The following is a 16,347-nucleotide window of genomic DNA, read 5'->3' as shown; positions in this document are numbered from 1 at the left end:
ATTGGTCACCTAAGGAGGTTTTGGAATTTTCTTTATTGAATGTTTTCAAGAACAGTTTAGACAAACATGTGTAAGGACTTGTCTTTGTAGACTTTCTGATAATACATACACAGACTTCATTGTTTTTTTTTCCTCATAGTGCTGGATTTTCTTATGTAAACTATTCCACTGAAAAGCAAATAGAATGACATCACTTTGGCACTGATACTGAAGTGTTCAGTTATAAGTATTTTAAGTAATTAGAAAGTAATAACAATAAGTATAATCTCAAAAATAAGTTGGAGTCCGTTTGATTTTTCTTAGTGAACATATTTATTAAATGAGTACCAAAACTCCTTCCCTCCATTCCTTGGGCACCAGAGCTGTGCGACAGAAACAGCATTGTGTCATTTTGACTTTGATTTCACTGTTTCAATGGGACATTATTTTGTTTTGGTGTTTCATTTAGTTTTGTCACAACTGTTTCGCTGTTTTGACACAGTTTTGCTATTTCACCCATAGGCTATAATGGTGAATCATGAAAATGCCTATAACTTTGTAATTTCTTGCCCAATTCAGATGAAGATTGCAGGGATGGTAGCCCCTTCTGGAGGCATGAAGCCTGCCAAGCTTCAAGGAGATAGGTGCAGGAATTTCTGGGACACTGCACCTCAAGGTGCTGACAAGCAAAACTCATTAATCCTATTAAGGATTCCAATATTTTCTATTAAAGATTCCAATACTTTTTCCAGAATTAATTCCCTTCTCCTATTTTTCACCTCTTGATCCTAATTTTGTACAGTGAATTTTTATCACTATCGTAAGAAATAAAGAGTTTCCAGTAAAAAGGATGGCATTTTAGTGATTGACAAACAAGCTAATTGGAATCACTTTCCAAATTCAAGGCCCATTATAAATTCAAATGATTTATTAAGGAAAATCTCATTTAAACATATATAAATGCCTAATTTCTTTTAATTTCTTGTAAAGTACACACTCCCAAATAATGCAAGCACTTTGTTTTTAGACCTGCTCTGCTGATAAGCTGTGTGTTTAACATCCTGGTAGTGGAGTTACACCTCTTTTCTCTTGTTCCTGGTTGCCACACCTCTAGCAAGGTTCAAATGCAACCGCTGACACTATCTTGGTACTGTGTCCATCTCAGATGCTGTCATTCCTGTCACTGAATCCCTGCAAAGCTCTATATTGGCTGTTAAGAATTTCTGATCTGCATTAGGCTGGGTAACTATTCTTTTTTTAAGCAGTACTTCTCTGATGGGAAAAGTAGATACAGAATACAGTTGTTCACAAAAAAGTGGCATGATAGTGTGCGTGGCATTTATTAGCAAAATGAAAATTATTTTTGGCATGTTTACCTTTCTTAATCAGGTCTCTTGGGATATAATTAATATTGAGATGTATACATAATTTGTTAGGAATTGTGTATAATTTTTTTTTATTCCTTCCACTACAATAAGGGGAAATATCAAAAGGTTGTTAAGATCAACTTTTGAAATTTATTTTTATTGTGGTAGCACTTGTATATAGATTCTTATCTTGTTTATTTAATTACTCTGAGTCAAATTTTGTTTTGTTCTTTTGTAACTGCTGCAAAGACTTGTGTAGATGTATAATAGAAATGTTGGTGCACTGAGAATATTGACTCACATAAAGTTTCTTCTTTACCAGGTGAAGGTCCAGTCCTCCTCTTTGCCATTAGTTCTATCTTAATAATGTTGTTGCAAGAGGGAGAGGTGTAAGGGTATAATTCTCTTAATGGGGAAGAAACAGCTGAATCCTTTGTGCACTGATGGAAGAAAGAACACATTATTATTTGATAGGTGCAAGGAAAATGTAATCCACCAATACTTTAGTTGTATATGCCTTTCCTTGCTGCTGGAATATATGCAAATATATATAATTGTTAAAGTATTTCTGTTAAGGCTTCATTGCAAGGTTGTTAATCACTGTAATATTGAGAACTATTCAATATCATGAGCTAACTCTGACTACTGTTGTTCACATGAGCAGCTCTATTGACTTCAGAGGGACTACTGGAAAGTTAAGTTATTGCAGAATTGAGTATTTAATGTCAAAACCATGTGGTAAACTAGGAGTCCACTCTTGGATGTATTCAATGGAAATATGCGCCCCACAAATTGTAATGGCTAAGTTGTAAAAATATAGTGGGACTCCTACTAATTTACTTTTGGAAGTGTCTATAGACAATTTCTCACACAAGTGGTGTTGAGAGTAATGGAATTTCCCCTGAAACTGACTTCATTTTTTTCCTGATGAATACCAGCAATGCTTAGTGCAAGAAAGTCTCTGTGAGGTATGTGTTACTGAAGTAATGGAAAGGCACAGTACTTTCTAAATGTACTGACTAGGAAGAAATAATTATATGTAGATATCTACTCAAATCGTGATTCTGTGGATTTCTCAAAATCGAGTGGTTGCCGTGAAATCTGTGGAGACAAAAAAGACTAAAAATAAAATGATGGCACTTCAGTGGGAGCCAGTAGTCCTTCTGGCCATGTAGCCCAGCACGAAGTGGGCTGCTCGCATGAATGTGAGGAGGCAATATGGCTGCCGCCCCCACACCTTGCTACTGCCTGTTATGTGGCCCCACCCCTCTCCACCAGTCAGTGATGAGAGGAGGGGCCATATGATGGACAGTTCTCCCCCAATCAGCAGCAGGGGGTGGGGCCACTGGAGACTCTTGGCCAGAAGTGTGAGGGTTCCCACCACAATAAGCCTGTGAAAATTGTGGACAGCCCTGCTCTCTGCCCACAAAGACAGCTGGCCACCCCCGCAAGTTGGATGAGCCCCTGGACTGAGAATATAGTAATTAGGCATTTTTCTACAGCTAGTACAAATAGACAGGGAAGGTCTTCACCTGGCTAACACCAATTGACTCAACAGTTGTTACTGCTATAAGGAACAAAGTCAATCAAAACCTGGGTATCTAATGGGACCAACCTGAATAAATCTCCATTTTGCTTCAGTTGTCTTCTGTATACTATAAAATGGTATTATCTTAATATTATAAAAAATAAGTAGCACTATGCATTGCACACATTGTTCTTTAATTGAATTCATCAATTGAATCTTGAATCATGTGAGTAATAATGCTAATTGTTTATGAGACAAGTGTCCTGGCAATTATAAACTGGTAGAATAATCAAGTACAAGAGGGAAACTTATTTTGCAATGTTATACTGTATGTAAAATATTATTTATTAGTAATAATAGTAATGGTAGTAACTTATATTACGAACAAATTGATAAGACCAGATTGTATTTGAAGTATACTTTGCCATGTTACACACATTGTTTCAGGGAGACCCAAGATGTGGCTGGCAGTAGCAGTGACGTTTGTGATCCATGGAACTCAATCAGTGCAAGAACCGTTTGAAGATAATCATAATATTAATCCTGAAGTATGGATGAATATTGTAAGTATGGTTTTAAAGGGAAGGGAAAATCTTTGGAAAACAATGACATGTTCATGGTAGTTGTTACATAATTAGTTGATTAAATGGACAGAACCTCTCATAAAACCATGAAAATATGACGAGAACGTTGTCGACCTTATTAGATATGATTTACAGTTTAACTGTATGTGCCCACGTCGCCTAGAAAAGCCTTCAAAACTGAAAGCTTTGACAGTGAGAGAGAAAATCCTTTCATTATTCTTCCGCCAGACTGAAATGATCTCCTACAGAGGATACCCAGCTGAGGAGTATAATGTTGAGACAGAAGATGGCTATATCCTTACTATTCAAAGAATTCCACACGGGAAAGAGAATGAGAATGATATAGGTAAATCATGCGTCTTTATTAAATAAGGAACTTGTATCCCTGAATCATTTCCATAAATCGTTTACACTTAGGTTACATAAATATGAGAAGGAGCCTTATAAAGGGCCCAGGGAATCCATGACTGGTTTCATGGAGGTGGTTCGCAGCTGATGGGGATTCATGGTGTCAGGTTTTCTTTTCACAGCTGACTAAAGCCTCTCCACTCAGTACTGTGGGGAGGAGGCAGAGGCAGGTCAACTTGGAGCAGTGTCAGGAAGGCAGATGAGACTGACTGTACTCAGGCCTTCTATAAATGTTGATGTAGTATGCCAACTGACATAAATTCTAGTTAATAACATATAGTGTCACTATTCTGAAAATATCGTTAGAATTAAGGGAACTCTAGTAGATTTGTTTATTTGGTATGTGTGTTTGATATATAAATAATGAAATATTATTTCTATTAATTGATAAAGAATTTTAAACTAGCCTGGGATGTAGTTAAAATGATAAAAAATGGTGTCCAGCTGACAGAGGTCCTAGGAAGCAATTATTTACTGTAATATAAAAAAGGTTTAATTTGTTGTGTTAGTACTGCTGTTAGAGAGCCAAGTCTTAGATAAGCATTTTGTATTTTGTATCTAACTACAGGTAACCAATGAAGATAAATGCTTTGCGTTCAATAATCTGTCTAACTTTATCTCAACTATGCCGTTGGTCCAATAAAATATATCACTCCCCAAAACCCTTTTAGCATAGTAAATGGTGGCACAGCAGGAAGATTGCAGCAGGGGGAGCTGCTGAGCTAAAAATGATTTTCTTAAGGCTTTGCTAATTACTTCGTAATAAGGAATCCAGGGAAAATGCAGGTAGTTCACAGGGGATTTGATAATTTATCACTTCTATAAAAATTCCATTATTATTTTCCTAAATTAAGTGTAAATACTACTCATCATTTTATTGTTAAGACTTGGTAGTATTAATTTAAGACTCAAATTTGCTTTTAAATGCCCTATTGCTATTTCAAACGATTAATGTATCCTTGAATCTTATTTTGACCTTGTCTGATTGGTGGTTAATTTTTGTTATTTTGAATTATATGTTGGTTCATTTCATTTTGCACAAAACTTTATCTTTGTTAATTCATTGTTGTATGCCTAATTTTGAGTAACTATTATTTATTAACAATTTATTCATTTGTAATATAGTGGAAAAACACCAGATTACTGACCTTCATTTTAAATAAACATTTTGGCACTTAGATCTATTTAATCTTGTGTGGCAAGCAGTATGCACGTCATTTAAAGTAGTCTATTTAAACTAGTGCCATGTTAAGTTTTAAATATTTCCACAGCTTCTTGTTCTATAGTTAGAACTAGGAGGGAACACAGAATGGAGAGGAAGGGAGCAAAGGTGGTCTTCTAGGGATAGCAGCAGGATGGTAAATTTGGTTCAGAAACTGGAAAGTGTGTGCTACTACCAGTTTGGTCCATATCCTCATAAAGACGAAATGGAACTTTTCACTATTTGCATTACGCCCCTTCAGGAATTAAGCAGGCCCATTCCTGTGCAGTCAATGCCAAGCAGCTCTTCAGATGGGCTTTAGCAGCTGGTTTTCCCAAGTTGTCTGGGAAGGTTTCAACTCGTGTCCACCTGCTCAATAATAATGTTCACATCAGGTCAAAATGTGTTTGCTAGTAGGTACTTAATAATTATACCAAATTCAGGGAACAGAGTATGAATGCAAGGTGCAGGAACATGGCCACACAAGTCTGGGAAGAAGCCATAGAAAGTTAGGGCTGTGCAAAGCTCTGGTCCCTGATTTGATTTGGTGGAGATTCGGCCCGATTCGGTGGCTGAATCTCTGAATCCAAATTGAATCAGGAGACACTTTAATCTCTCTGAATCGAATTGGAACCCTCCAAATCAATTCAGAGAGATTCGGAAAGATTTGGTGATTTGGACATAGACACAAGTTTATATGTTTCTTCTACATACCTCAAGGTACCAGGTGGCTCGTGAACACTGTGATGGTGGGGCGGATGGAGCATCCCACAGGAGCGTGTTGGGCTTGCCAGCGCGCTCATCAGTTGACCCGGAAGTGGGCCAGAAGCAGATTTGATTAATCAAATCTTCAGATTCAGATTCAGCCTAATTGAATTGGGGACAGTAATCTGAATCAATGAATCCAATTACTGTCCCCAATTTGGATCAAATCCAAATCTGAATTGAATACGGCCCATTTTGGACACCCAATATAGAAAGTAATGCAGGAAGATACTGATATTGCAGGAAATGTTGTGGAGGACAAGAGGAGGTTCAGAAAGGCAAGAAGGCTCTTGTTAATCTGATATCTATCCATCCAGATGTGTTGTAAAATCTACTCTCAATAAGCATTTTGTTTTAGGAGCAAATCATGCCAAACAAACTTGATCACCTTCTTTGATAAAGTCACTAATTGGGAGGATGAAGGGAATACAGTGGACATATTGTACTTAGATTTAGGAAGGTTGTTGATAAAGTTCTTCTCATAAGCAAATTGGAGAAACATGCGCTTGATAGAATTACTACGAGTTGGATATTGAGTCAGTGACAACAACAAAGGATAAGTATAAATATATCAGTGTTGGAATGACGGGAGGTCTGGCTCTATTTAATGTGTTTATTAAGCATTTGAGTGAGCGAACCTGCAGATGATACAAACACACTGGAGGACACAAGTAGAATTAAGAGTGATCTTGAGAGATTGGCAAGGTGGGCTAGAGACAAGAGGATAAGGTTTAACCCAGAGAAATGTAAATTTCTATAACTGGGGAGAATTATCAAAAAGCACAAATATGGAACTGGAGATAACTGGCTGGGTGGCAGCACTGCTGAGAAAGATCACCAGGAGTCACCTATGTGATGCAGCTACATGCATTTTAAAAAGCATGCAGAGAAGTTGGAGAGGGTCCAAAAGAGGCAATGAAGAAGCAATGAAGATGCTAAATAAGTTGGAAGGCACACTGTGTAAGTAGAGCTAGAGTGAACTAAGCATGTTTAGATTGCAGAAAAGGTGATTAGTGGGAGCCATGATAGCAGTCTTTAACTAATAAACTTGCAGTGCTGGGACATTGAAAAATGCCCTTGTCTCCAGCTTTATCTGTGACAAGTTAGGATGTTTCTAGTATTTTTGACCAGTGTGTCTTGTACTTTTGCAACATGGTAGTTTGCTTAACTTCAGGAATAATTTAGACAACACTTGTTTGGGACAGTTTGGCTAGGGATGATCCTAAGGCTAGGTAGAGACATTCAAGAAACCTGAAGCAGAAAAGATCTAGGTTATATGGTTTTCTGTAAGCGGTATAGTGTCAATTGGTAGTGAACAGAACACATGTTCACCCAAGGTGGGAAGCGGTGGGAAGGGCAGTGGTGTAAATCTTAGACCAGGTTGTAACAGGTTGTCTGTGTATGCTAAACCTCTGTTCTCTTAAGTGTATAGACCATTTTCTGATCACTAATACCAGTAAAAGTGTAATGTCTGTATATGGCCTATGGTACCTTCAAATTTCACTAATGCAGGTTTAGATTAGATATTAAGAAAAACTTACTTTTTGAACAGTGAGACAGTAAAATAGACTTCCCAGGAAATATGTGGAACCTTCTTCATTAGAGGTTTTCAAAAAGAAGCTGGTAAGCATTGGTCAGAAGGGACTGAGAGCAGCATTTCTGTATTTCAACTGGGGGTTTAGACCAGATAGCCCTTGAGATCCCTTCCCACTTCACATTCTACAATTAAAAAATGGCTGCCACATGCTACATCTGGTTCTGGCTGTATCACTTCATTTTCCACATCCATGCACATCACTTCGGAGTTATTAAGGAGGGCTGCAATATGAAAAGTGTTGGAACTTACGTCTAAAGTGTAAGTGTAAAGTGGCCAGGGCTATCTTGAAGGATCCTTGCAGGTATGCGGGGCCCCGGGGTGGGCGCCCAGTGACCCCTCTGAGTGGAACCGGGTGGTGGAACCGGGTGGCTGCCCAGGCCCGGGCCGGGGTGGCAGGGGCCTGGGCAGCCCTCCACAAGGCCATGTCAACCCGAAGATCCAGAAGGGGACTGATCTGGCGGGCTAGACCAGATGGCAGTTCCAGGAACCCGGGCACAAATCCAGCTTTGCCCCTGTGACCTGTCCAAGGGCTGGGCAGGCTGGGGCTAACTTGAAGGGTGCCAGCAGGTATGCGGGGCCCTGGGGTTGGCGCCCAGCAACCCCTCCGAGCAGAACTAGGTGGCGGCTGGCCTGGGCAGTGGCCTGGGCAGCCCTCCATGAGGCCATGTCTAAAGTAAGTCTGAAGTGTTGGAACTTTGCTCTAAAGTGTACAACTTATGTCAGAAATGTTGACTGTCAGTTATTTACCATCACTGGTTCAGTGGAATAGTCAATGTATCTCTCTTTCAGGTCCAAAGCCTGTTGTGCTTCTGCAGCATGGTTTGCTTGCAGATGCCAGCAACTGGATCACTAATATGGCTAACAATAGCCTAGGCTTCATTCTAGCAGACGCTGGCTATGATGTTTGGATGGGAAATAGCAGGGGGAATACCTGGTCTAAACAACATAAAACCCTTTCCGTGAAGCAAAAGGAATTCTGGGCTTTCAGGTGAATTATAATATTTGGAAAACCTAACTTTACCAACCTGTTATGGTTAAAACATGGTACTGTGAAAACATTGTGCAACTACACTAATATATATATATGTATATAATGAATTAGATCAAAAATACTAACACATAACCATTAATTTTGAGTGCACCATTGTCTTATTAGGCTTTCAGCATTACTGAAAGTCTCCAGCTTCACTGAAATAATGTGCTAAGTAACTCAGAAAATTAGATCCTCACCATAGCAACCTTGGCCACAACAATTTTCCTTCCCTCATTTATGTGTCTATCATACTTGTTGTTCTGTAGATTTCACAAGTTTTATCTTGAGCTCGTATTAATTCTTACCAGAAGGAGGTGCACCTACCAAAGGACATAAAGGTTTAAACATAGCCATGCTAAAATATCCAGCACCTATCCATGGACATTAGTATTATAATAAAGACTCTGATTATACCTACATTCAGCTTACTGGGATACAAAAGGCATTCATCTAAAACAATGTTTTCTTATTTTTTTCAGTTCAGGCTTTGGTTCCTACTGATTGAAGTAGCTAAAATACAGCTTAAACAAGATTTCTTATCCCAATTTTTAGCCCAAGTGGATGGGGCAAAAAGCCACATTCTGTGCCAATTTGAGGGGGAAAATATGAAGAACCTTGTAATATGATACATGTTATTTGTTTTGTAATTTGAGGACTTTTGGTGTTTAAATATAGACTTCTTACTTTAGACATCTAATATAAATACGTCTACTGTTTCTTTTGTAGCTATGATGAAATGGCTAAGTATGACCTTCCAGCAGTGATACATTTCATTGTGCAGAAAACTGGACAAGAGCAACTGTATTATGTTGGCCATTCCCAAGGCACCACTATAGGTAAGTTGAAGGGAATACTGTGGAAAAAAACAGTCTCAATGTTAAGATAAATTCTTCCTCTGACCTCCAGACCCCTTTTTGCAGGAAATATTATGTATGACCACAGGAGAAATATTCACAGCGATGTCATGTCTCAGTGACTGTGTCATTTGAAAGCCAGCTTGTGTGCCAGGACTGGCACATAATCATTAACTGAAGTATATACGTAAAGCACACCATGGCATTTAGATTCTGTTATTGAGCCCATTGACACTGGGAAAAGATAGTTTTTATTAACCACAAGCTAAGCAAAGCTCACCTACAGTTTAAAACCTGAGGTTATGGTTGGCAAATTGTATTTGAACATGCTAGATTCATCTTGGCCAAGTAACACTAAGCTCATACAGCTTATTGCCGTCTACTTTAGGAATTAAAGTTTCATCCTGGTGGCCATGGTTTTAAAAAGAGTTGTATTTCCCTTAACAGGGAGAGTCCCCTAGGAACTGAGTGAATTCATCTGTTGATGCATGAACCATATGCTCATCCATGCAGTGTTGCATGGATTCTGCAATGGTATTAGCAGCAGCAACAATTCATTGTTGTACCCAAAGAATTAATTTTGTAAATCAGAAAGAACATATAAATGGGAAAGTCTCATTTTATCACCTGTGACCAGTGAACAGATATAGAGTGCTACTTTCAAGTTACGAAAAATAATAATATTAAAAAAAAAATTCTAAGACCATCCTTCATTACGTAAGACACAAGCCTTAAACTTTGTTTCAGATGAATTCCACACTGCGAATGCTTCAGACTGTCAGTGTAATCTCAGCCTGGGCACTTGCACCCTTCACAAAACTTGACACTCCAGTAGGAAATTGCTGATGTAACCAGGCAATGTTTAAACTGAGAATGCCCCATTTTCTGTTTTTTTATTTTTTTCCTCAGTTGACTATCCAATAACTGCATATTTTCTTTTCATCAGGATTTGAAAAATACTTCTAATAAAAACAACTAAATGCTGTGTTTGATATATTTGAAATAGTGAGTTGTATTTTCTTTCTCTAGCTTTTATAGCCTTTTCAACTATGCCGCAGCTGGCAAGAAGAATCAAACTATACTTTGCCTTAGCTCCAGTAGCCAGTACCAAACATGTTAAATCTCCATTGGCAAAGCTGACATTATTCAGTGATACAGTTATCAAGGTATGTCAATCCTTCAGATGAATTAAGAACTGCGTAACTTAAATTCCTATAATGCAGACTCTAAAATGAATTACTATGGAACCACTACAGCTAGTTCACAAAGACATTTTTAGAAGATTTAGTGTGCTATTTGTGCTACTGTTAAAAGGGAGTTGGATGTCTTCTTCCCTAATCTTTTGGCCAAAAACTTGGCCAAAACATGGCTGGGACAAAGGGTAATTTTTCACACATATCTGAAGACTCTCAAAGCCAAGAAGGAGAAGAATTATTTAAGTCTATTTAATGAATGAAACAGGGAGGAATTAACTGAAGATTCTGAATTCTTAATAGTATGGAGAACAGTTTCCCAAGAGGTGGAATGCCCTTCAGTTAATGTATCTAAACACGCATTAAGCAAAGAATTCAGATATATTTTAGGAAGAAGTTTTGTAGTGGTAGACTGAAAGAAGGGAAAACTTCATTTTTATATCTAATGTAATTGATTTTTATTAATTTTACAGATGCTTTTTGGAAGTAAAGAATTCTTACCAAACACTTATTTTGATGAAGTGATTTCTGCTGAAATTTGCAGCCGTCCCATATTTAAAAAGCTCTGCACCAATGTCATGTTTATATTGGCTGGGTTTGATCCAGGCAATTTAAATATGGTAAGTATAAATCTACAACAGATCCTTGAGTATCTTTTTTAATGGAATATTTATAAAATTGTCTGTAAATAAGTAAATGGAATTGCTTCCTCATATATTACTTAGTTTGAAATATAAATATTTTCTCTCAGAGTCGAGTGGATGTATATACAGCACATGCCCCAGCTGGAACGTCAGTGCAAAATATGATTCACTGGAAACAGGTAAACCTTCTGAAACTTAAGTTCTTTTTATTTATATTGTAAGAATTTGTACATAGCATTAAAAACTAATTTTGGTCAGCTCTCCATATTAGTCAGCAATACATGTTAATGTTTAGAAATAAGCACTCCAGATAACATTTTCCAAGTTACCTTTTTACATCCTTTAACAGAGCTTATTTAGCATTCTCTGCAAAGCAGATGCCTCGGTATCAAAATATCAGAAGCATGCAACAATCTCAAGGTCATCATTGTTAATTTTTTTTTAAATTTCATCAGATGTAAATCATCTTGCAAGTTGGTAACCAACTGCCACCCATTCCCAGGATAAAGAGTAATATAGCAATGACAAAGGACTGGAAAGGACCTCAAAAGATCACCTTGTTCATACCCCTGCTTTGAGCCAAGGTCAAGTGTACCTTGATTAGCCCTTAGTAGGAATGGAGAACATTCATCACTATCTGCTTTATGATACCATTAAACATGCTGGAACTCTGTTAATATGTCTCCCTCAATCTTCTCTTTTCCAGGATAAATAAATCCAATTCCTTCATCATTGTAGCATACAAGATGTTCCCTAAACATTTATCATTTTGAATGTTCCCCTGTCGACTTCTCTAAGCTGTCGTTCCGCAAATAGACACAGCACTACAGTTAAATAGTGTGAAGTAATTACACACAACACTCTTCTTAGTACATTGCATAATGACTTCTTCCTTTTTTGCAGCATTACATGGTTGGTTCCTATGTAATTTGCCAGCCACTGTAAAGTGCAGGTTTGTTTCTATAGTATACCAGCCTACCCAGTTATTCTTCATTATGTTTTTATTTATTTGATTTTACTCCTATGTGAAGAGGGTTGTATTTGTTTTTTTGAATCATCTTATTGATTTATCAAGATGAGCTTGAGTTCTAACTCTGTCCTAGCTAGGTATCATCCACAAATTTTATAAGTGTGATCTCTATTCATTTATCTTATCCTTTAATGAAAGTATGGAATGCTTCATATTGCTCTGCAGGCCTGAGACGGACGTCCTGCCACTTTGACAATGTGAATCCTGCCTCTTTGACAATGAACCATTGTTATCTACTCTTTGAATCTGTTTATTTTCTGCAGAGTATTCAAAGTGGGGTACTGAGAGCTTATGATGGAGGAACAGACTATAACATGGCCCACTATAACCAGGTGAGCTACTTCTAATGGCGGTGAACTACTTCTGCCTCCTTCTACCTCCTATTTCCACCATTCTTTATAATTGTATGCATATTTGAGAGAGAATTGATCCCACAGCTCTTGATGCATTTTATATTAAATAGTCGCAAAAGAAATGTAAATGTAAATGTCACAAAAGTTCTGGTAGCAGGGACTGAAACCTACATCTGCCAGTCCTCAGGGGAATTAGGCAAAGTGATGGGCTCCCTTTTGTTTGCTATCAACATTGTTTCTGCGTTTTATATTAGATATTAGTGGGTTAATAAAACAGATGCAACTGTGGTAGTTGGAATGAGATAAGGACTTCTCTTCAGCTTGGAGTCCACAACTACTAGGCTCCCTCTCAGTTGTTCTTTTTCTGGCCACATTAACCTTCTCCTCTTGGCTTCTCTCTGGAGAAGCGTCAGCAGGAGAAGTGAGGAGTGCACTCACCTAGCCTGATGGTTAGGGTGTTTTCCTTGGAAGTGGGAGACGTGGAGTAAAAATCTTTTGAGACAAGGAGAGCTTGGAATCCATGTTTCCCACTTCCTGCATTACTACTCTAATCCCTAAGCCACAGGATAAATGATGAACATCACCCCAATCTTTGAACTGAATTTAATGGTGGAATGTCCGGGGACCTGTCTGAGGGCTTATGCAGAGTTCAGGTAAATCTTAGCAACAACTAGACTTGTGTAGGACTTGGGAGAAAGTTAAGCTCCTCAAGGCACCCTAATACTCCACCTGAATCTTTTCTGAGCGTGTACAAAAGCCCTAATATGTACAGTGGAGTCTAATAGAGGTATCTAGTAGGCCTGTGAGAGTAGGCAACTATTTGATCTGGCTTCGGATCCGGCCACTTCAGATGCCAGGGATCTGATCCGGAGCTCCAGACGGGTTCCCACTTCGATCTGGCTGAAGTGACTCAGAAGCTTCCGAGTCGCCTTGGAGATCCGGCCATAGGGTATAATGGGGAATCAATGAAATATCTCTAACTTCAGGTTTTTTTGTCTGATTTGGATGAAACTTCTGTGGGAGGGGGCAAGGGGGGAGGGGGGAGGGATAGCCTCTGCTGAGAGCATGAAGCCTGCCAAGTTTCAAGAAGATCTGTGCAGGGGTTTGGGGGAAACTGTACCCCAAATTCTTGAAAGTAAAACTCATGTCACGTGCATGTATTATACAATAGGAGGGTGAAAACTGCAGGGCTGGTAGCCCCTGGTGAGGCCACAAAGCCTGCCAAGTTTCAAGAAGATCGGTGCAGGGGTTTGGGGGTAACTGCACTCCAAATTCTTGAAAGCATAACTCATGTCATGTCTACGTGTTACAACACAGGGGGGGTGAAAACTGTAGGGGTGGTAGCCTCTGCTGAGGCCACAAAGCCTGCCATGTTTCAAGATGATCGGGGCAGGGAGTTGGAGGCAACTGCACCCCTAGCTGCTGACAGGCAAAACTTGTGACATTTGTGCTTGTGCAACTGACTGTCTCTGTCTTGGGGCAGTTGATTGTTTGTATTGATTCTTTCCTCTCCTTAGTTTGTGGTTTTGTAGGAGTTAATCATTGCTAATTAACTGGTTACATTAGCTAGAAACTGTGCATTGATCTGGTCCCTGAGTGAATCATGATGGATTGGTAACTCAGAACATAGTAGCTTAGCAGCCAGGCCTGCAGTAGTTCCCTCCGTCCCCCACCCCAAGACAAACACAGTTGCACAAGCACCCATGTCATGAGGTTTGCCTGTCAGCAGCTAGAGGTGCAGGGAATCCCCCTGCACCTATCTCCTTGACAGCTGGCAGGCTTCATGGCTGCAGCAGGGGCCACCATCCCTGCAGCTTTCACCCTGCTGCACCTTAATGCACACGGTGTCACCCATGTCACGAGTTTTGCTTGTCCGCAGGTTGAGGTGCAGTTCCCCCCAATTCCCTGCACTGAACTTCTTGAAACTTGGCATATTTTGTGGCCTCAGCAGGGGCTACAACCCCTGCAGTTTCTCCTCCCCTGTGTTGTAACACATAGATGTGACAAGAGTTTTGCTTTCAAGAATTTGGGATGCAGTTCCCCCCAAACCTCTGCACCTATCATCTTGAGTCTTGGCAGGCCTCATGATCTCAGCAGATGCTACCACCCCTGTAGGTTTCATCCAAACCAGACAAAAAACAAGAAAGTTATAGATATTTCATTGATTCTCCATTATACCTTATGGCCGGATCTCCGAAGCAGCTCTGAAGCTTTTCTGAAGCACTTTGGAAGCTCTGAACCGCTTCAGAAAGCCTAACGAATCCCATGCTTTGATCTGGACATGCTGTTTTGGATGCCGAAGTGTCCGAAGCTTCTCTGGATCTGAAGCACGGTCCGAAGCCTCACACAGCCCTAGTGTCTAATGAGTTTTGTGGCAGCTGCTAGAGAGCTGGTTTAAATTGTTCTTCGGTGATTAGATACTTCAACTCTGCTTAAGTCCCTTTGCGGTAGCTAAGGAATCAGTTTGAATCCTTCTTTACTTGACCTTTTTAACTGAAAGAATTACAGTGGAGACCTTTCCTGGAAATCAAGAGATTGAGCACTATAGAGCTAGCTGATGTAAAAATATTGCATCACTGAGTTAAAGCATCCTTCCATATATTTAAATATAGCTATTGTTAATAGTTCCCTCTTATTTTCAAACTGTTTACAGTTAACCAAAGAGAAAGAATAGGCAGGTGTTCAGAGACAACGTAAGTGGTTCAGAGATCAGGGGAAAACTCTAGATACAATTAGAAATAAAAACAAAAGAGCTTGAGTTTTTCTTTTCTACTTTTTACCTGTTGAATGAACATGTCTAAGGTGTATTAAAATTCATAGATTTCATAGATTTCATAGACGTTAGGGGCTGGAAGGGACCTCACGAGATCATCAAGTCCAGCCCCCCTGCCATAGGCAGGGAATCTGCAGGGATCAAATGATCAATGCCTTTTGAATGATTCCAGATTAGGTGCTTGCACCACCTCCATGGGGGAGTCTGTTCCAGACCCTGGGCACTCCAACTTCGAAGAAGTTTTCCTTTATGTTTAATCTAAATCAGCCTTTTAGGAGTTTGTGGCTGTTGGACCTTGCTATTCCTTGGGGAGCTCCTGTGAACAACTGTTCTCCAGGTCCTGATGCACTCCCCTTATGTACTTATAGGCCAGGGATGGGAAAAATGCGGCCCGTGGGCCAGATGTGGCCAGCCAGGCCATTGTATCTGGCCTGCAGGGCCCCTAAAAAATTTTAGAAAATTAATATTTTTCGGCCCCTGGCTGCCTGTCATGTGGCCCTCGATGGCTTGCCAAAACTCAGTAAGTGGCCTTCTGCTCGAAATAATTGCCTGCCCCTGTTATAGGCTGTCACGAAGTTACCCCTGAGCCTTCTCTTCTCCAGGCTGAAGAGTCCCATGTCCCTCAGCCTCTTCTCATAAGGTTTGCTCTCTTGGCCTTTGATCATACAGATGTCTCTCCTCTGGACTCTCTTGAGCATATCCACATTCCTCCTGAAGTGGGGGGCCCAAAACTGGATGCAGTACTCTAGTTGCGGCCTCACCAAGGCCGAGTAAAGTGGGAAGATGACCTCCCTGGTTTTGCTAGAGATGCATCAATGGATGTATTCATAGATTCATAGATGTTAGGGTCAGAAGGGACCTCAATAGATCATCGAGTCCGACCCCCTGCATAGGCAGGAAAGCGTGCTGGGTCTAGATGACCCCAGCTAGATGCATATCCAACCTCCTCTTGAAGACCCCCAGGGTAGGGGAGAGCACCACCTCCCTTGGGAGCCCATTCCAGACCTTGGCCACTCTAACTGTGAAGAAGTTCTTCCT

At 39.8% G+C, this 16,347-nt stretch overlaps 1 protein-coding gene across 1 annotated transcript in view; it reads left to right on the top strand.

Annotated features, from left to right (window-relative positions):
• The first annotated feature begins 3,329 nt into the window (after positions 1-3,329).
• Positions 3,330-16,347, top strand: part of LOC102376960 (lysosomal acid lipase/cholesteryl ester hydrolase-like) — a 16,672-nt gene continuing 3,654 nt past the window's right edge. The window contains exons 1-8 of the mRNA XM_006029009.2: positions 3,330-3,437; positions 3,687-3,804; positions 8,219-8,417; positions 9,189-9,298; positions 10,346-10,482; positions 10,983-11,129; positions 11,261-11,332; positions 12,447-12,515. Of these exons, the coding sequence (XP_006029071.2) occupies positions 3,333-3,437; positions 3,687-3,804; positions 8,219-8,417; positions 9,189-9,298; positions 10,346-10,482; positions 10,983-11,129; positions 11,261-11,332; positions 12,447-12,515 (957 nt within the window). The 5' untranslated portion in view covers positions 3,330-3,332. The remainder of the gene's footprint in view (positions 3,438-3,686; positions 3,805-8,218; positions 8,418-9,188; positions 9,299-10,345; positions 10,483-10,982; positions 11,130-11,260; positions 11,333-12,446; positions 12,516-16,347) is intronic.

The sequence above is a fragment of the Alligator sinensis genome, unplaced genomic scaffold, assembly GCF_000455745.1.
Source record: "Alligator sinensis unplaced genomic scaffold, ASM45574v1 scaffold557_1, whole genome shotgun sequence".
NCBI classification, from domain to species: domain Eukaryota; kingdom Metazoa; phylum Chordata; order Crocodylia; family Alligatoridae; genus Alligator; species Alligator sinensis.
The sequence above is the reverse complement of the archived record's forward strand: the minus strand, read 5'-3'. Positions and strand labels throughout refer to the sequence as shown.